The sequence below is a fragment of the Danio rerio genome, chromosome 11, assembly GCF_052040795.2.
Source record: "Danio rerio strain M-AB ecotype USA chromosome 11, GRCz13ab, whole genome shotgun sequence".
Taxonomy (NCBI): domain Eukaryota; kingdom Metazoa; phylum Chordata; class Actinopteri; order Cypriniformes; family Danionidae; genus Danio; species Danio rerio.
The window spans coordinates 5786305-5807500 of NC_141031.1; the positions used below are offsets into that span (position 1 = coordinate 5786305).

General features: G+C 38.0%; 1 protein-coding gene across 1 annotated transcript in view; it reads left to right on the plus strand.

Moving 5' to 3' along the window:
- The window catches only part of abca7 (ATP binding cassette subfamily A member 7), a 67636-nt gene that overhangs the window by 20221 nt on the left and 26219 nt on the right, over positions 1 to 21196 (plus strand). Inside the window, 12 exon segments of the mRNA NM_001443438.1 lie at positions 390 to 612; positions 3976 to 4197; positions 7057 to 7261; positions 9821 to 9934; positions 10095 to 10266; positions 10371 to 10502; positions 11844 to 11983; positions 12445 to 12582; positions 12664 to 12884; positions 14733 to 14790; positions 15967 to 16169; positions 17144 to 17246. Coding sequence (NP_001430367.1) covers positions 390 to 612; positions 3976 to 4197; positions 7057 to 7261; positions 9821 to 9934; positions 10095 to 10266; positions 10371 to 10502; positions 11844 to 11983; positions 12445 to 12582; positions 12664 to 12884; positions 14733 to 14790; positions 15967 to 16169; positions 17144 to 17246 — 1931 coding nt within the window.

Below are 21196 nucleotides of genomic sequence, written 5' to 3' on the forward strand. Positions count from 1 at the left end.
TGCTATGAATGATTATCTAAATGCAATAACATATGCTAGAAATGCCTACTAAGTATTAGCATTTGATCAAACATGTACACGAGCATTGCCATTTAGCAACTGCTTAGCAACCACCTAACAATGCCATAATTGTTTTAGCAACTGCTTAGCATCCACTTAGCAACCGCCACCATGCTTCCTGCCAACTGCCATTCTTAGTCCTACCGCAGTCACGTTGGCTTTCTCAAGCCACATCAAAGTTTATCAATAAACTTTAGGTTCTAGTTAAAGTCTGATTTGTAACAAATGCATGTATGTAGAATGTGATAGAGCAAACCAAAAAAAAGTGTACATTATTTGTTCTTTTTCTTTGCCACAAGACATTAACCTTTTTTCCCCTCTTTTGTTAGATTTATCCGTGTGCTGAATCGTTCTCTGCCTCTGTTTATGACACTGGCGTGGATCTATTCTGTGGCCATGATCATCAAGGGTGTTGTCTATGAGAAAGAGGCTCGTCTGAAGGAGACCATGCGCATCATGGGTCTGGGCTCAGGGATGCTGTGGTTCAGCTGGTTCATCAGCAGTTACCTGCCCTTCCTGTTTAGTGCTGCACTCCTTATCGCCGCCCTTAAGGTGAGCTGTGTAAAAACAAAGTTACATCTCTGCAGAGCCCCAAGTGAGTTTTATGGTGACACCACTTTAAGCATTTAATTATATATATATATATATATATATATATATATATATATATATATATATATATATATATATATTTATATATATATATTAAGGGTGTCACGATTTCGATTTTAAATTGAAATTGATCGAAATTCATGCTTAATTTCAATTATCGAATCAAAAAAGGGAATCGTCGATGCTGACACCCCCCCATGTCATAGCAGCTTGGTGGGAAAAAAACACGCTTGTTGAACTGCAGAAGCAGGAGACCTGTCGACAGAACTTAAACCCTCTCCTCTTTCAATGAAGTAGTCGGTGTGGAAGTATTTTGGATTTCCAGTGAATTATGTTGACAACGCTTGTGTTGTCGACAAAAAAACACAGTTTGCAAGCTCTGCTATGTACATATTAGGCTTGGGCGGGTATTAGACAATGTCGGCATCGCGATCCTCCGCCCCGCCCCCGCATTTTATAACGTCAACGATCCACATCCACACTAGCGTTTTGAATTTCTGAGCAGCCCTCCTTGCTCACTACTGCTGAAAACACACATCACGTGACCACACACACACATTCACTTACAGACGCACACACACTGTCATGCACATGAGACAGTAGGTCCAGGCAGTCAGCGGGTCAGTAGACTGCTTCAATCTTTTACTTTCGCACTTGTACTAAGTAATTTTAGCGAACACCTCAGATACTGTTGGCTGGTTCCTGTTGGTTGTGCACCCTTTTTACCAACTCCATTGTAATGACACAGATCACTCTGCCTATTCACGAGTCCCACGGAAAAAGTGATTGACAGGTGGTAATTATATCTGTAACTTATCTTTATTCATTTACTTTACGATTTATTTATGATTTTGTTAAATTTTTCTTTTTTAAGTCGAAAATCAAATTGAACCGTGACTTTAGAATCGAAAATGTAATCGAATCGAGGATTTGGAGGATCGTGACACCCTTAATATATATATATATATATATATATATATATATATATATATATATATATATATATATATATATATATATATATATATATGCCCTTCCATCCGCAACCAATTACTTGGAAACATCCATACACACTCTTACACTGCAGTAAATTTTTAACATACCCAATTCACCTATAGCACATGTCTTTGTACTGTGGGGGAACCGGAGCACCCGGAGGAAACCCACACCAACACGGGGAGAACATGCAAACTCCACACAATAATGCCAACTGATCCAGCCGAGGCTCGAACCAGCAACCTTTTTGCTATAAGGCAAATGTGCTACCCACTGCCCATATATATATATATATATATATATATATATATATATATATATATATATATATATATATATATATATATATATATATATATATATATATATATATATATATATTTATATATACAGTATAAATCTATACATACATATATACATATACATTTAAGATCATGAAATCTCACAATTCTCAATGCTGCTGCAGAACGGGAGCAAAAGTAAAAAGAAGTAAAAAAGAAACAAGTAGAGAAACAAATAAACAAGCAAAAAGTCAGAAAATTATTACAAATTATAAAGAAATACAATAGAATAAAACTACACAAATGAAACATAAACTGAGCTTTGAAAGACTTTTGTAGCTTTAATGAAAAACAAGTCATATGCTCAGTCGATAGCTGTGTGCTTTTCCAGAAGTTGTGACTGTTTATTTCTGTGATTATTTAGTGACCAATATTAGTACCTATAGATATTATATGACATGTTGTTTCTTTTTTTTAGTTATTTACTTCCCCCTCTTTATGTTAATATATATATTTTTCTGTTATTCTTCAAATGTTTATGTATTTACTTATTTATTAATTAGTTAAAATATCAGTTTTCATATTTATTAATCAGTTCATTTATTTGTTATTATTGTTTATGATCTGCTTTTGTAGTCCATTTGGATTACAACATTGTCAGTGTCTTTAAAAGTTGCTTCTTATTGGTAAAACTTTTTTGCTTAAATTTTGGGTAAAGTGCTTAAAACGGCTTAAAAATTAATTGTGTTGCTTTTTATAATACTTTATCTTACTAAAGAGGTAATAATAATTAACTATTTAAATAAAATAAAACATGTTGTTATTTTTTTGTTGGTTTTTTTATATGCACTCTTTGATTAAGCAGTGGTTGGAGATAAATAGGAAAGAAGAATTATTGAAGCCCTGCACAAGACTTTTGGCCAGCGGAGAAATTAAAATGGTCATGCCCAACTGAGTCTGGTTCTCTCAAGGTTTTTTTTTTTCACTCTCCTATCGGTGAAGTTTTTTTCCCTCTCCGCTGTCGCCACTGGCTCGCATGGTTCAGGATTGGTAGAGCTACGCATCGATGAATTTGCTCTTCAGTGTTTGAACTCTCAGTAATGATTAAATCACACTGAACTGAGCTAAACTGAACTGAACTGAACTTAAACACTAAAAACTGAACTACACTGTTCCAGTTACTATGACCATTTATGTGAAGCTGCTTTGACACAATCTACATTGTAAAAGCGCTATACAAATAAAGCTGAATTGAATTGAATTGAATTGAATATTGCTTCAATAGTGAAGAATGCATGAAATTAAAATAAATATAACTTTTAGATGAAAGATGACATCTTTAAGATGTGGATAAATTACATTAAAAAAGTAAAAATGACAGCAATTCAATGCTGGGATTGGGGGCAAACTTCAAACATATTATAGTAATACTATAGAGCACCATAATTTAAGAAATTGCATCAGATACTGTATAATATGATAGAGTATGTATGTAAATTGTTGTCCCAGTGGTTAGCACTGTTGCCTCACAGCATGAAGGTTGCTGGTTCGACTCCCGGCTGGGTCAGTTGGCATTTCTGTGTGGAGTTTGCATGTTCCCCCCGTGTTGGTGTGGGTTTCCTCTGGGTGCTCCGGTTACCCCCACTGTCCAAAGACATGCGATACTGGTGAATTGATTAAACTAAATTGGTTGTAGTTTATGAGTGTGAATGAGTGTGTATGGATGTTACCCAGTACTGGGTTGCACCTGGAAGGGCATCCGCTGTGTAAAACATATGCTGGATAAGTTGGCGGTTCATTCCGCTGTGGCGACCGCTGATTAATAAAGAGACTAAGCCGAAAAGAAAATGAATGAATGTATGCAAATATGTAATTTGTCACACTTGTAAAATGCCGGAAACATTTTTAAAATGCATCTGGTAAGTGTTTTAAAAATGCTTGGAAAAGGTTTATAGTTCCTCTTAAATGTTTCTTAAAATTGTTAAAATATGTATTAAGCTTTGTGTCTCTCTGCTGTCTCTTGCAGTGGGGAGATATTTTACCCTACAGTGACCCGGCTGTTGTGTTCTTCTTCCTGGCTGCGTTTGCTACAGCCACCATCATGCTTTGCTTCCTCATCAGCACGTTCTTCTCACGCGCTAACCTGGCAGCAGCGTGCGGAGGACTCATTTACTTCACACTTTACCTGCCGTATGTGCTGTGTGTAGCCTGGAGGGAATATCTGACCAGCACACACAGGATCTTAGCGGTGAGATTTTTCCTCTGCCGGCTTGACTCCACAGATCATATATAGTTGAAGTCAGAATTATTAGCCCTCTTGAATTATTAGCCCATCTGTATATTTCTTTTACCAATTTTTTCAACACATTTCTAAACATAATAGTTTTAAAAATTAATTTCTATTAACTGAGTTCTTTTATCTTTGCCATGATGACAGTACATAATATTTGACTAGGTATTTTTCAAGATACTAGTATTCAGCTTAAAGTGACATTTAAAGGTCCCATTTTAAAATAAAGTTTTTTAGATGTTATTATCAGTAGTTTTTAGGATATCTATGAGCTAATGTGCCCCAAAACAGTGACAAAATTTGCATTTAGAAGATGTAAAACATGTAAAGCTTGTAGTGTGGCACTTCCGGCCAAATGGATCAACTGTTATATTCACGTCACCTCACACAAAGTCCCTTTAAGGCAAGTCATTTCACTCGGTGGCCATCTTTGAAACATTTCTCGGGCAGTATGCTCCCGCATTAGGTTTAAACAAAGAGCATAGAATCACCAAGAGGCGACACTCTAGTGTGATTTGGGAAACCGCCACTAGATGGCGCGGCGGCCATTTTGAAATTAAAATTCCAATAGAACAACAGCATATTATAAGTCAGTAAATAAACTATTAAAAGGGCTGATGATTGTGATAGTAATGTTGTATTGTCGTCTTTTGGGTTGTATCTCAACCTTAATGCGCTTTTTAAATAAATAAATAAATAAATAAATAACAAAGCAGCTGCTTGCCATCGTGAAAGATCCAATGGTTCTATTGAGTGTTGCCTCTTGGTCATTCAAAGCTCTTTGGTTTGAATGAGGAAACATCAAATTCCCCATTCAAAAACTACTTGCCAAGTTTACAATTACATTTCATGTTACGAATAACCAATACAATTAAACAGCAACTATTTAGTTTCATTTCTAAATGTTCATATCACACAAAATCTGCAGAAACTTAAGTCTGGTCCGAGCCCCTCCCCCGAATAATTATCATTCTAAAGTGATTGCTGATTGGCTCCTATGCTAGAAGGCGGGGCTTCATTCGCCATATTGACAGATTCACTTTTTCCCATTCAAAAGTGTACGAGTGACACGTCTTGTGTATCATATAGTCTTTGTCTCACACTACAGACTATCATCACATCATAACAAATCAAATGCTCTCTAGTATCTGACATGGCCCGCCCCCTTCAAGACGCTTCTCATTTGCTTTTCATTTCAATGCACTTGAGTTCAACCATCAGCTCAAAACAAAACACTATTTTTTTTAAAGGGGAGGAGCTACATTGTTCCACCCTCTCATCATATTTCGGTTGAGATTACGTCAAACGTCGAATAAAAATGTATATTTAAAAGCACTTCATGGGACTTTTAAAGACTTAATTGGGTTAATTAGGCAAGTCATTGTATGATGCCGCAGTCACACTAGAGTTTGAGCTTGCAAAATTCTGTCGTACAGTGCTGCGAAAAGAAGCAGGATTAAACAAGATGATTACACATCAAAAAAGCGAACGATTGGTCCATGTTTTAAATTTCTGTTTAGGGAGGTCATGTTTTGATCCTCGATTGGTCTCACGCAATCATATGATGTGATTTTGCAGGTCAGAGTTCACCAAGATTAAACATTCCAATGCAGCGAACTGCCAAACCTGCCACATGACCTTGCGTTTTCGCTCTAACGCGATCACGTGCGTATGAATGGAAGTCTATGGGCAGAAAAGTCCAGTGTGACCGCAGCTTAAGGATGGTTTGTTCTGTAGACAATCGAAAAAAATTGCTTAGTGGAGCTCAAAATATTGACCTTAAAATGGTTTAGAACTATTAAAAACTGCTTTTATTTTACCCGAAATAAAACTTTAATCCAAAGAAAAAATATTACTGTGAAAACTGCCATGCTCTGTTAAATATAATTTGGCAAATATTTGAAAAAGAAAAAAAAAAACACTGGAGGGATAATAATTGTGACTTCAACTGTAATGCTGCGTTCACACCAGACGCGGCACATGCGTGAAGCGCGAGTGATTTACATGTTAACTCAATGCAAACGCAATAATAGACATCCTGCGGCGCGATACGTGTAAATGGCGCGGCGCGAATGATGAGAATTGCGCAGTGCGCATACCGCGAATGGCGTGGCGCGAATTGAGCGTTTTGCACGTTTGACGCGCTTAATGCGCGTTTCGCTTGCGTTCGAAAATCTGAACTTCAGCGGACATTCGCGCCGCGTTAACCAATCAGGAGCTTGCTCGTGTGGGGGCGGGATTGTGATGTATCGCCTGTTGTCAGTGTCCCAGGGGAAATCCCCCAGCAGACACCGACAAGAAGGTCATCAAACTGGGCTGGGCTCAGTCAGAAGCACCGCTAAAAACCTCCATCAGCCAGGTTCAGTATCTGGAGGATTCTATGAGCTTAAAGAGCTGGATGCACCTCTGAAAGGATGTAGTGGACTCAAACACAGCTCTAAACATATCGGCGCTGTTTATCATCCTTCCTAAAGCCCATAAACACTGTTATTTTCTTCATAAAATCCATGTTAGCCATTTAGCTATGAAGCTAGAGTCACAGGGCAGACAGAAGCCCTGCCCATCACGCGAATCCGCGTCTGTTTTGAAGTGAATTTGACACGCGAATGAAGCAGGGTTTGGCGCGTAAATGAAGCGAGTAACCTCAAATGTTCACCCGACTATTTATGCGCAAATAGCGCGATTTATCCGTGCGTTCCGCGTCTGGTGTGAACACAGCATAAGAAATGTGAAGTGTTAGGATGTGAAAACATGAAATCACTATCTGAATTAATCCTGCAATACATTTGTCTAAATGAAATGCTTGTTTTCTCGTAGAGCTTCCTGTCTCCGGTGGCCTTTGGTTTTGGCTGTGAGTATTTCTCTCAGTATGAAGAGCAGGGTGTGGGGATCCAGTGGTTTAACTTGAAATCTAGCCCCATGGAGGGAGACACCTACAGCTTCAACACCTCCATCATGATGCTGTATGCAGATGCTCTAATCTATGCACTGGCCACTTGGTACATTGAAGCTGTCTTTCCAGGTAACGCATCCTCCTGTGACAAATTGCAAAGTCAGACATATATAATTCCAACTGTGTCTCTTTTTGATGTCTTAATGTGGATTTTGGGGATTCATCAATTGCTGTGAACAAGGGATTTGTGTTGGTAGGATTATGTTTGTGTTTTGGAAAGAAGCAGTGCTCTAATGCTCTAATGTAAAACACTAATATTGTGATTTTTTTTAAATATACACATACACTCACCGGCCGTTTTTTAGGTACACCTGTCCAACTACTTGTTATCGCAAATTTTTTAATCAGCCAATCAGATGGCATGTAGATATGGTCTAGACCAGGGGTCTCAAACTCGCGGCCCGCGGGCCATTTGCGGCCCTCAGTGCAATATTTTGTGGCCCGCGCTGACCGCTGTACTCTGACAGAATCAGCGGAGCGGGGAGAGAGAGCGCTCCCCGCTCCGCTGATTCTATCCGTACACAGCGCGCTTGACACTCAATGCGCGTTGTCGTGCGCGTTCTGATCAGCTGTGTTGTCGCGCGCGTACTCAAGAGCGATGTTATCGCGCGCGTACTGAAGGGCGGGACCGAGGGTGTGTCGCGTCGCGGGGGCACTTTTGATCATTTTGAAAGGGCACTTTCTATGCAAGACTAAAAAGGGCATGTGCACTGCACAGGTTGAGCCCTATGTGTGCCCGTGCCTGCCCTGCATCTTATATATATTGATATTATAGGTAGATACAGACTGGTACAGACTGATGTGACTGCAGTGGGGTGGGGGTGTTTTATTTATACATATATATATGCCTTTTTTTAGGTGAGGGAATGGAAGTTTTGAGTGAGTTCCCCCACTTTTTTCCCTAGGACTTCAATAAGTCAAAGTACAGCTCTAAACGTACGTCTAAAAGTACATTGCTCTAAAGCCAAATGTGGTTCAGATTTGTGAGAAGAAGCGCTGTCAAGTCTCTGGCAGCAAGAAGTAGGCAAAAGATGCCATGTTCAGAAGAACTGTTCATAATCTTCACTCAATGTTCTATTAATGTTCAGGACACTTCATGTTCAGAAGAAATAATTAAAACTGTTAATAATGACATTTGAGGACTTTTTTTGTGTGAAATCCCTTATGCGGCCCAGCCTCACCCAGACTTTGCCTCCTGCGGCCCCCAGGTAAATTGAGTTTGAGACCCCTGGTCTAGACAATCTGCTGCAGATCAAACCAAGCATCAGAATGGGGAAAAAAGGGGATTTAAGTGACTTTGAACATGGCATGGTTGTTAGTGCCAGAAAGGCTGGTCTGAGTATTTCAGAAACTGCTGATCTACTGGGATTTTCCTGCACAACCATAACTAGGGTTTACAGAGAATGGTCCAATAAAGAGAAAATATCTCAGTTCTATCGGCGCAAATGCCTTGTTGATGCCAGAGGTCAGAGGAGAATGGCCAGACTGGTTCCAGCTGATAGAAAGGCAACAGTAACTCAAATAACCACTCGTTACAACCGAGATATGCAGAAGAGCATCTCTGAACACACAACACAAGAATCTTGTTGCGGATAGGCTACAGAAGCAGAAGACCACACCATGTGCCACTACGGTCAGCTAAGAACAGAGGCTTCAATTCACACAGGCTCACCAAAATTGGACAATAGAAGATTGGAAAAACATTGCCTGGTCTAATGATTCTCGATTTCTGCTGTGACAATCGGATGATAGGGTCAGAATTTGGCATTAATAACATGAAAGCATGCATCCATCCTCCCTTGTATCAATGGTTCAGGCTGGTGGTGGTGGTGTAATAGTGCGGCGGATATTTTCTTGGCACATTTCTCAACTAGTTTGGCCATGGGACCCACATTTGTATATAGTCATCAGGTCCATAGTCATCAGCGACCCAAATTTTTGGAACTATAATATAATTTTAGCAATTATAATTTATTTGTATTTATTTGTTAACATGCACAAGTAGTGACAGATAAATCATAAGAAAATCACCAAGGCTTACAATAAACAATACTTTATTGCTGTCATTTAACAAAATGCATCAAATTATAGTAAAGTTCAGTTGTCACACACAGATTTCAAAATAAAAGTCTGATATAAGCAAAATAAGTAAAAAATAAAATTTTTGTTGTTTTTTTGACTACACACTCCGCGACCCACTGAAAATGTTCCTGCGACCCACTTTTGGGTCACGACCCACCAGTTGAGAAACACTGCTTTAGGCCCATTAATACCAATTGAGCATTATGTCAACACCACAGCCTACCTGAGTATTGTTGCTGAACATGTCCATCCCCTTCTGATGAGGGGCTGAATATCCACAGGCTTTCACTGCCTATTTTACTCCTGGTTTCATCATGTGTTCGATACTTTTACACATACCTTAATTTCTAAACAAATTACAAACAAAGAAATTAGTTGATTCTTTTCTTTGTATGAATGAAGTCAACAGAATCTATAAAAAAATATGTTTTCTGAGAAAAATGGTGATGTGTTCAATACTTTTTTAACACGCTGCAGATGTTCATGCCTGTTACCATGGTTGAATTAGCCTGTGTGTAAAAACTGTGCAATAATATTGTATTCCAGGGCAGTATGGCATTCCCAGACCTTGGTATTTTATCTTCCAGCTGAATTACTGGGGTGGGGTTCCCTTAGAGTTGGGGTTACCCATTCCTCCAGCACCTAGAGAAGAACAAGATGGTAAGGGCATCAAACTACTAAAATCCCCCTGTGTTTGTTATACAGAAGTTTTTAGTGTGTGTTTTTGCTCAGAATATTTGAATTAATGCTGTTGGGTGATTAGATTTGTGCATCATGTTTTTGATTTAATATTTACAATAATTCCAATCCCTAATTGCAGCCCGGATTGAAGCTGAGCCAACAAATCTCATTCTGGGAGTTTCTATAAGAAACTTAGTCAAGATTTATAAAAAGGGGGCCAAGCTTGCTGTTAATCATCTTAACATAAAGTTCTACGAGGGCCAAATAACATCTTTTCTGGGTCACAATGGAGCTGGCAAGACAACAACAATGTGAGAGCTAAAAAGTGAAGCATAGCAAATATATATTATTTCATTTGTTTTTGTCAAGCTCTAACTACTGCAACTCATTCAATACTTCATGATTTGACTCACAGGTCCATTCTAACAGGATTGTTTCCTCCTACCGCTGGTACCATATTCGTGAAGGGAATGGACATTCGCTCAGATATGGACATCATCCGCAGGACTCTGGGTGTTTGTCCCCAGCACAATGTCCTCTTTGACATGTAGGGCACCAGTGGACTTAAAAAGCAAAGAAAGTGGTATCATGATAATTTAACATGTACTTTGGGAATTTGGCTTAGAGAACCACTTATGTTGGCATTGTTATATCATACCTTTACTGATAATATAATATAATATAATATAATATAATATAATAACATATGATATAATATAATATAATATAATATAATATAATATAATATAATATAATAACATATAATATAATATAATATAATATAATATAATACAATATAATATAATATAATATAATATAATATAATATAATATAATATAATAACATATAATATAATATAATATAATACAATATAATATAATATAATATAATATAATATAATATAATAACATATAATATAATATAATGTAATGTAATATAATATAATATAATATAATATAATATAAAATATAATATAATGTAATATAATATAATATAATATAATATAATATAATATAATAACATATAATATAATATAATATAATAACATATAATATAATATAATATAATATAATAAAATAACATATAATGTAATATAATATAATATAATATAATAACATATAATGTAATATAATATAATATAATATAATATAATATAATATAATATAATATAATATAATATAATATAATATAATATAATATAATATAATATAATATAATATAATATATTGGGCAACACGGTGGCGCAGTGGGTCGGTTTTCTCTGGCTGCTCCCAGGGTTTCCCCCACAGTTCAAAGACAAGCGGTATAGGTGAATTTAAATTGGGTAGGCTAAATTTTTCGTAGTGTATGTGTGTGAATGAGTGTGTATGGATGTTTCCCAGTGATGGGTTGCAGCTGGAAGGGCATCTGCTGTGTAAAACATAAACTGGATAAGTTGGCGGTTCATTCCGCTGTGGTGACCCAAGATTAATAAAAGGACTAAGCCGAAAAGAAAATGAATGAATGAATGAATGAATAATATAGGCAGCAAGGTGGCTCACTGTTGCCTCACAGCAAGAAGGTCGCTGATTCGAGTCCCGGCTGTGTATTGGTGTTTTCCCAGTACTGGAAGGCCGGAAGATCCACTGTGTAAAAACATATGCTGGAGTAGTTGGCTGTTCATTCCGCTGTGGCGACCCCTAATAATTAAGGGACTAAGTTGAAGCAAACCGAATGAATGAATGATATAATAAATATTAAAAAATCAACATTATTTACATGATACCATTGCAGTTCTTTATTGCAATTTGTTATAGTACATTTTGTGTTGCTATATTAGATAAGCTCATACTTTCTGTACTTATTTCTATGTGTAAAATAAATGGTGTTCTCTTGTATGTTGCTTAAGTCTTACAGTGGAGGAGCATGTGTGGTTTTATGGTCGAATGAAGGGCATGAGCTTGGAGGAGGTGAACAAAGAGATGAATTCCCTTCTGGAGGATGTGGGCTTGCAACATAAACGATTTGAGCAGACCAAAAACCTTTCAGGTATTATGACAAATGTGACCCTGGAGCACAAAAGCAGTCTTATGTTGCACGGATATCTTTTGGCAGAAACCAAAAATACATTGTGTGGGTTAAAATGATGGATTTGTGTGCCAAAAATCATTAGGATATTAAGTAAAGATCATGTTCCATTGAGATGTTTTGTACATTTACAACTGAAATTTATCAAAACTTATCTTTTAATGAATAATATCCATTGCTAAGAGCTTAATTTGGACAAATTTGAAGGTGAATTTCTCATGATTTTGACTTCTAGACATATTAACCAAGAGTTGTACAGTCAATAGTTGTATCTTAGCTTTCAGATTATGTAAATCTCACTTTTAAAAAGTTGACTTAAGGTTTTGTGGTCCAGTCCAAAATATATTTCAGATCCTTATGTTGGTGTTCTCTAAAGTGTAACCTCCAGAATTTAATTGGATGTATTTTGTCTTTCTTGGCAGGTGGCATGCAGAGGAAACTGTCGGTAGCAATTGCTTTCATAGGTGGGTCGAAGGTTGTGGTTTTGGATGAGCCCACAGCTGGTGTGGACCCTTACTCACGCCGTGGGATTTGGGACCTTTTGCTTAAATACCGTGAAGGTCTTTTAAAGTTTTACCTTATGAAAAATGTCTTAAATCTATTGGTTTCTACTGTCAGACTTAAAATTGTTTGCATTTTAGGTCGCACCATCATTCTGTCCACACATTACATGGACGAGGCTGATCTCCTCGGTGATCGCATTGCAATCATTTCCCAGGGAAAACTGTGCTGCTGTGGAACGCCACTGTTCCTCAAAGCACGTCTTGGTACAGGATACTACCTAACGCTGGTGAAGAGAGAGATGCATAGGACACCCAGCAACACCAGCAGTGGCAAAATCCCTTCAGCTGCAAGTCCCAAAGTAAGATGAGGCAAATAAATCACATCCCTATTCTCCATTTCCCCATTGAGTACCTTGACTTTTGTCCATCACTTTACAGACAGGGCTTTATACTAATGCTTTATACTGAAAACATGCAATATGACAATATTCCAGCGACAGGCAATTTGACTGTCTGTACCAGATGCAACATGACAGAAACTTTTAATTATCAGAGTCAGTTACACAGAATTATTATTCAGTTACACAGAATATTCCACAGCACCGCCAATGACATAGACAGTTTTATAATCTATTTAGTTAATTTTACACTTCATTAGGGGCGATACTGTGGCTTGCCTCACAGCAAGAAGGTCACTAGTTTGAGTCCTAACGGGCTGTGGAGTTTGCATGTTCTCCTAAAGTTGCCGTGGGTTTCCTCCGGGTGCTCCGGTTTCCCCCAACAGTCCAAACACAAGCGCCATAGGTGAATTGAATAAGCTAAATTGGCCGTAGTGTATGAGTGTGAATGGATGTTTCCCAGTACTGTGAAGCACATCCGCTGCGTAAAACTTATGCTGGAATAGTTGGTGGTTCATTCCACTGTGGTGACCCCAGATTAATAATAGGACTAAGCCGAAGGAAAGATTCACTTCATTAACATTATTAAAAGTACAAGCTAAGTGACAGAGGTTGTTTGTTTGCACAGTTCTGACGTTCATGTTTACTATTTTATTTTCAAGCTCTGAGGTAAACTATTCAAACATATTAAACACAGCAAAAAAATCACATAATTGCCACCTTATGCCGAGTTCAGACTGCGCAATTTTTTAAAGTTGTCATGTCACAGATGTTTTCACACTGCATGACTATCCTGGGTAGCGTTTTCATACTTCTTTCTTACTTCTTTGTTTACACTGCAAGATGGATCAGCGACAGGAGGTTTTTCACTGCATGACTTTACAATAGGAAGAATCGCAGACAACTTTGTCCAAACTGCGTCTCACAACCAAACAGGCATAGATTCTGTCGGTATGATAAACTTGAATAAAAACATCACAGTTTCACGGTATTGTGATTACTGCTCTTAAATATATTCGTTTTTTAATGTCTGGGTATAAAACTAAGACTTTTCATTAATGTTATTTTCGGCTTAGAACCTTTATTAATCAGGAGTTGCCACAGTGGAATGAACCGCCAACTTATCCAGCACATGTTTTATGCAGCGGATGCCCTTCCAGCTGCAACCCATCAATGGGAAACATCCACACACACTCATTCACACACATACACTACGGTCAATTAAGCTCACCCAATTCACCTGTACCACGTTTTTAGACTTGTGGGGGAAACCGGAGCACGCGGAGGAAACCCACACAAACACAGGGAGAACATGCAAACTCCAGAAAATGCCTCAGCCGGGGCTTGAACCAGCAACCTTCTTGCTGTGAGGCGATTGTGCTACCTAAATACAAATATTTTAAAGTAAAATATGTTTTATTTAATGATGCACTTTAGAAATCTTTATTTTGGGGGAAAGCTATACATTCTGTAAAATATGAGTGAATGTTCCCAAAATGCTTGTTAAAATCGGTACAGGGATTGTCAGAAGCTTTTACTGTTACATAGGGCGCTTTTATGCTGAAAACACTGTAAAATGAATGTGTGTAACACTTTTCTTCACTCTGTAAACATGCTCAACAGTTGCAGTCTTTGCTGTCATTTTAACACACAAAATTACAATTGAAGAATTTTTACATTTATTGAGTGGCCACAAATATTAATTTTACATTTAGTGTAATTACTTTTCATCAGTTTATAATCGCCCTACCACCTTTTATTCAGACACTGTGCTCTCCAGCATAACATCACCTGGTGTCTGTGTTTCAGGACAGTGATTCCTCTGTGAGTGATGACACGGGCCTGGGGAGTGAAGAGAATGGATTTGGTTAGTATAGCTAGGAATGTTTCCATCACATGTCTTAAGTTTCTATTGTAGAATTCCATACTGTTTATAAACAGTTGGAGTCAGAATTATTAGCTCCAATTTTTGATTTTGATTTTCTTTTTTAAATATTTCCCAAATGATGTTTAACAGAGAAAGAAAATTTTCACAGTATGTTCTGATAATATTTTTTCTTCTGGAGAAAGACTTACTTGTTTTATTTCAGCTAAAATAAAGCAGTTTTACATTTTTCAAACATCATTTTAAGGGCTATTATTAGCCCCTTTAAGCTATATGTAACGTCGAGGAGTAACACCAACAACTCAGGTAACATCCAAATGCAGGTTTATTCAAAGTCAGGCAAGCGATGGTCAACACAGGTGCAAACAGGTATTTGGAGACAGTCCAGAATCACAGCCGAATACAGGCTAGAGGTCAGAAAGGCAGGCAAAGAGGCTAACAAGGCTAACGGTCAGTACACAAGATAACAAGACTGGGAAAACACGTTGTAATGCTACTTAACAGTGAACAAGACTCGGCAAACTGAAGGGGTGAATGTGTGGCTTAAATAGTGTGTGTTAATCAGTCTCTGAAAGTCCTCAGGTGTGCGAATGTAATCAGTCTAGATGAGGAAGCATGTGTGAGTGTGACCGGAGTGCATGTGTGAATATGTAGTCCAGAAATGGCGGATTTGTAGTCCATGGTATTTGTAGGTGCAAACCAGCGATCTTATGGGAAATGACCGCTGGTAATTGTGACATATATATTTTGTTGAGAGTCTACAGAACAAACCATCATTATACAATAACTTGCCTAATTACCCTAACCTGCCTAGTTAACCTAATTAACCTAGTTAAGCCTTTAAATGTCAAGTCAAGCTGTATAGAAGTGTCTTGTTAAACAATGTTAAATAGAAATATCTAGTTAAATATTATTTACTGTCATCATGGCAAAGATAAAATAAACCAGTTATTAGAAATGAGTTATTAAATCTATTATGTTTAGAAATGTGTTGAATAAATCTCTCCGTTAAACAGAAATTGGGGGAAAATTTTACAGGGGGGCTAATGTAAACAGTATACATAAACAGTTGAAATCAGAATTATTGACTTCAACTGTATATGTATACGGTATACATTAGACCTAAGTGTCCTAAGTAAAGGCTCTTTCCTGTCTTAGATGTTGCAGCTCTAATGGCTCTTGCACAGCAGTATGTTCCTGATGCTCAGCTGGTGGAGGACATAGGCCGGGAGGCTGTCATCAACCTGCCCAATGCTGCATCAGAGGATGGCACTCTTGCTCTGTTCTTGAATGAACTTGACAAACGGCAGGGCGAGTTTGGTGTGGTCAGCTACGGGTTGTCAGACACCACGCTAGAGGAGGTAAGACAGTTAAAGTCAAAAATATTAGCCCGCCTGTAAAATATTTGTTCTTTTTAAAATATTTTTCAAGAAATGCAGACCAAGACCAAGGCAATTTTTCACAGTAATTCCTATAATGTTTTTTCTTCTGGAGAAAGTCTTATTTTTTTAGGTTTGCCTGTACAAACCAGTTTTTTTTTTTTGTAGTTCAGTTTTTAGTGTTTAAGTTCAGTTCAGTTCAGTTTAGCTCAGTTCAGTGTGGTTTAAAATCACTACTGAGAGTCCAAACACTGAAGAGCAAATTCATCGATGCACAGCTCTACCGATCCTCAACCATGCAAGCCAGTAGCGACAGTGGAGAGGGAAAAAAAACTTCACCGATAGGAGAGTGAAGAAAAAAAACCTTAAGAGAAACCAGACTCAGTTGGGCACGACCATTTTAATTTCTCTGCTGGCCAAAAGTCTTGTGCAGAGCTGCAGTCTCAGCAGTGGAGGCTGGAAGCTGGCCTCAGCGAAGACTCGTCTGTCCCTGGAGCGTCAGTGGAATCAGTCTCATGCTCTCCACTCCCCCATGACCACCAGCACAGCAGCAGCTCAGGATATGGCCTGATCCCGTATATTAGCTCCCTTATGATTTTGTTTTCCTACAGAACAAAGCTTTGTTATCCAGCTACCTGCCTAATTATCCTAACTTACCTAGTTATAATAAGTTTTTAAATTGCACTTTAGACTGAAACCTAATGTCTTGCAAAATAACTAGTAAAATATGTCATCATGGCAAAGACAAAAGTTATTAAAATTAGTTTTAAAATGATTATGTTTACCAGTGTGTTCCATTATGCAACAATTGGTAAATATTTTTTAAATAATTCAAATTTAACATGAGTGCTAGTAATTCTTACGGCTGCTGTTGTAACAAAGTATGGCCATCTACCACGTGAAAGCAGAATGGGCTGTGCCAAAGAGTAGTAACTAGCTCTGCCTGTATATTTTAGATCTTTCTGCGTGTGGCAGAGGAGACTGGTGTGGATGCAGACCCAGAAGATCCGCCAGTGTCTCAAGAACCCCAGGGAGCGCCATCTGAGGACAGAGATGCGGGTAAATGAATGCATTTTATACCTGAGCAAATGTTCATAGCAATTTTACAGTCACATTTGCAGTAAATTTGGAGCATGCAGACTTTCTGCGGGCACTGAAATGATTGAAATATGACCTCACATTTAACTGTGTCTTTGTGACGTTTATTTATAAACAAATTTCGAGAGGATCACATGCTTATGATTGTTCATGTAACGAATATGGCAGATTACCATTCATCCGCCCACCAGAGGGAGCTCTCTCCCGAATATTGACTGGGTACGTCCTCTGTGGTACTTCCTGGTAGCCACCATATATAAGCACACTGCTTATGTGTGTTCATTGCGCAATATTGCCAGTTTCACTGCCGACTAAGCATTTTCCTACTGCTATTTCTGTCATTGTGTTATGACCTTTTTGCCTGCTCTTTTGACTACTGTTTTTGGATTTGGACTCTGCCTTGTTTGCCTTTTCGGATTGCCTCTTTGTTTGCTTGTCGTTGCCTGGTTCATGATCACGATTCTGCCTATTGTTTGATGCTAGTTGTTTGTTTAATAAACCTCCAGCTTTTGGATTCAATCCGCCTCCATGTCTTCACCTACAGCTCCCTCACAGTTCACAGCTGTTCCAATTTTAGTTAATGACTAGACTAGTTATCCTATCAGATGATCCTTAACTCACTAAAAATAACCACACTTTTCTCATCTCAATATCTTCCCGCCCCCCCAACCCTACTTTCCCTTCTTTCAAACGGGCGACACGGTGGCCAGTGATTAGCGCTGTTGCCTCACAGCAAGTGTGCCCCTGCTTTAATTCCCTTCCAAACCAGGCGACATTTCTATGTGGAGTTTTGCTCGTTCTCCCCATGATTGCGTGGGGTTTCCCCGGGTCCTCCGGTTTCCTCCCACAGTTCAAAAACAAGCACCCTAAACAATTAATCCAAAATATTTTAGCCAAACTCTGAGTACACCTTCTCAGTATCCATATCTGACACTTGGCTACAATAAGCAGGAGGGGGAGTCATTGAGATCTACCTGAGCTCAAACTCCCCTCTCTCCTTGCAACGGGAGGGAGCCCAGGGCTCGCGGACCTAAAAAGCTCAGGGCTCTCTCCCGGGACATCACGCCAAACAAGCTTTATTATCAATCATCAGCTAAGTGTGAACTCTTGAAAAAAAACAAAATAGTAAATCAAGGTTTACAGTGAATTTAGACAAGCTAAGGAGTGTTGCATGTGTATTAGAGTGCATAGAGTTGAGCTTGAAGGTCTGCATAAATAGTTGAGCAAAATAAGAGGGATCATACAAAATTCATGTTATTCTTATTTAGTCTGATAGTCTGTCCCGAGTCAGATTATAAAAGATGTTAACCTATGATTCACAAGCTGGCAAACCAACTTTAGGTGCATTACCCACACCAACTGGACTGGAGTGTAATCAGCTAACAGCAAAATCCTCAGAGTAAAATATACTCAGATAAGTGTATTTGTTCCTCTCTAAATTAAGTAAAAGTTACTCAGCAGCAGAGTTAACATTAATGAGACAATAAAAGGATTAATTAAGTAATTACTCAGAGGATTTTGCTGTGCACAATCAATCAATAAATCAATCAATCAATTAGCCAGCCAATCAATTAATCAACCAACCAACAAACCAACCAACCAGTCAGTCTGTCCGTCCGTCCGTCCGTCCGTCCACCCGCCCGCCCGTCAGTCAGTCATTCAGTCAGTCAGTCAGTCAGTCAGTCAGTCAGTCAGGCAGTCAATCAATCAGTCAGTCAATCAATCAATCAATCAATCAATCAATCAATCCTTTTGACTAAATCACTCTCTTTAATACATTTTATAATTGCACTAAATTTTTGTTTTCACTAAATATTTGCAACATACAGCAATGTTTTCTCCAAAGATGCTTTGGATGCCGGATGTTTTTTTTTTCCTTATTTTATTTAAGTAGTCAAAAAACATACATTAATCGGCATAACTAACAACACAACATAAATATACACATAGTGCTTTAACATTGTGTACATACCAACAAAGACAAAAAATAATAATAAATAAAATGAAGACAGCATCAGTACAAGCAAAACCTGACAGCTTCAGCATCATTTTGTCCACTTACAGTTAAATTTAGCTTTGGAAATAGTTTATGAAAGGACGCCACATGGCAGTGAACCTGGCAAGGCAAGGCAAGGCAAGTTTATTTATATAGCACATTTCATACACAGTGGCAATTCAAAGTGCTTTACATAAACAGGAATAAAAAAAGACAAGTTTAGGAACATAAAATGCAGACAATAAAAATTATTAAAAACAGATAAAAACAAGTTAAAATGAGTTAAAATAGGCTATGGCTATAAAAGAATGAAAAAGAAAACGAAAAACATAATAGTGCAATCTGTCGGACGCAGCACAGTGCTCATTCAGTAAAGGCACAGCTAAACAGATGTGTTTTCAGTCTTGATTTGAATGTGCCTAATGTTGGAGCACATCTGATCATTTCTGGAAGCTGATTCCAGCAGTGAGGAGCATAGTGGCTGAAGGCAGATTCACCCTGCTTTGACTGAACTCTTGGAACTTCTAGTTTATATGATCCTAAAGATCTGAGTGATCTGTTAGGTTTGTATTCAGTGAGCATATCTGTAATGTATTGAGGTCCTAGGCCATTTAGTGATTTATTGACCAGTAATAATACTTTAAACTCTATTCTGAATGTAACTGGCAGCCAGTGTAAAGACCTGAGGACAGGTGTGATGTGCTCTGATTTCCTGCTTCTGGTCAGAATTCTGGCTGCAGCATTCTGGATGAGCTGTAACTGTCTGACTGTCTTTTTGGGAAAGCCAGTGAGGAGGCCGTTACAGTAATCCACCCTGCTGCTGATAAAAGCATGAACAAGTTTCTCTAAGTCTTCACTGGAAACAAAGCATCTGATTCTTGCTATGTTTTTGAGATGATAGTATGCTGATTTACTGACTGCTTTGACATGACTGTTGAAACTCAGATCTGACTCCAGAGTCACACCAAGATTCTTGACCTTATTTTTTGTCGTTTGACCTTTAGAGCCAAGGAACCTGGACCCGGAACCATTTAAACTGAGTCTTATTTTTTCCAAACTAAGGAAATGCAACATATCATTGGCCCACTGTTTGAAAGAAGGGAGAAATGATTGTTTCCAATTGATTAGAATCAAGCGTCTTGCTAAAAGAGAAGTAAAGGCAATGCAGTCTAATTCACTTTTTGACAGATTGTTATTTTCATATACAATACCAAATATGTCAGTTAAGGGATTTGCACAACAGAGGAATACATCCTTGCCAGCTTGGCCTTGGAAAGATGATGTCTATGTACCACTTTAAATTGAATAAGGCTATGTCTAGCACGAATAGGAGATCTATAGATTCTATGTATAGCCTCACTCCAGTCCTCGTCTGTCAAACTAATATTAAGGTCTAGTTGCCAGGAGTCTCTTTGTGTAGATCTAGAAGTAGATGATAATAATGCAAGCTTATATAAACCTGAAATGGTTCTACTTTGTTCTGCATCATCGGGAAAAAGTTGATCAATAGGATTTTGTTCAGGGAGGGCAGGAAAAGAGGGAAAATTCTTACATGTAAAGTCATGTACCTGCAGATATCTGAAAAAGTGGGCTTTGGGAATTTTAAACTGGGAGCGGATGTTTTTTCTAAATTATTATTAATGCATGCGTTATGTTTTTGCCTGACCACAATATTTACATTTACCCATTTAGTGATTTTTAATTTTTAATTAAGGTGTTGGGCTAATAATGACATCTTCTTTTCTACTCAAACTCTCTTCCCTTCCCAACTCGCTGTTGTATATTTTATAGATGTCTGCCCTTAAGATGGCAGGCCTGTGCTTTGTTGACAACTCCTTAATCAATTTTTTTACATCTTTTTTGCTAAGAGTCACTTGTACTTCTATTAAATAACTTATTAGCCTCCACACCCACA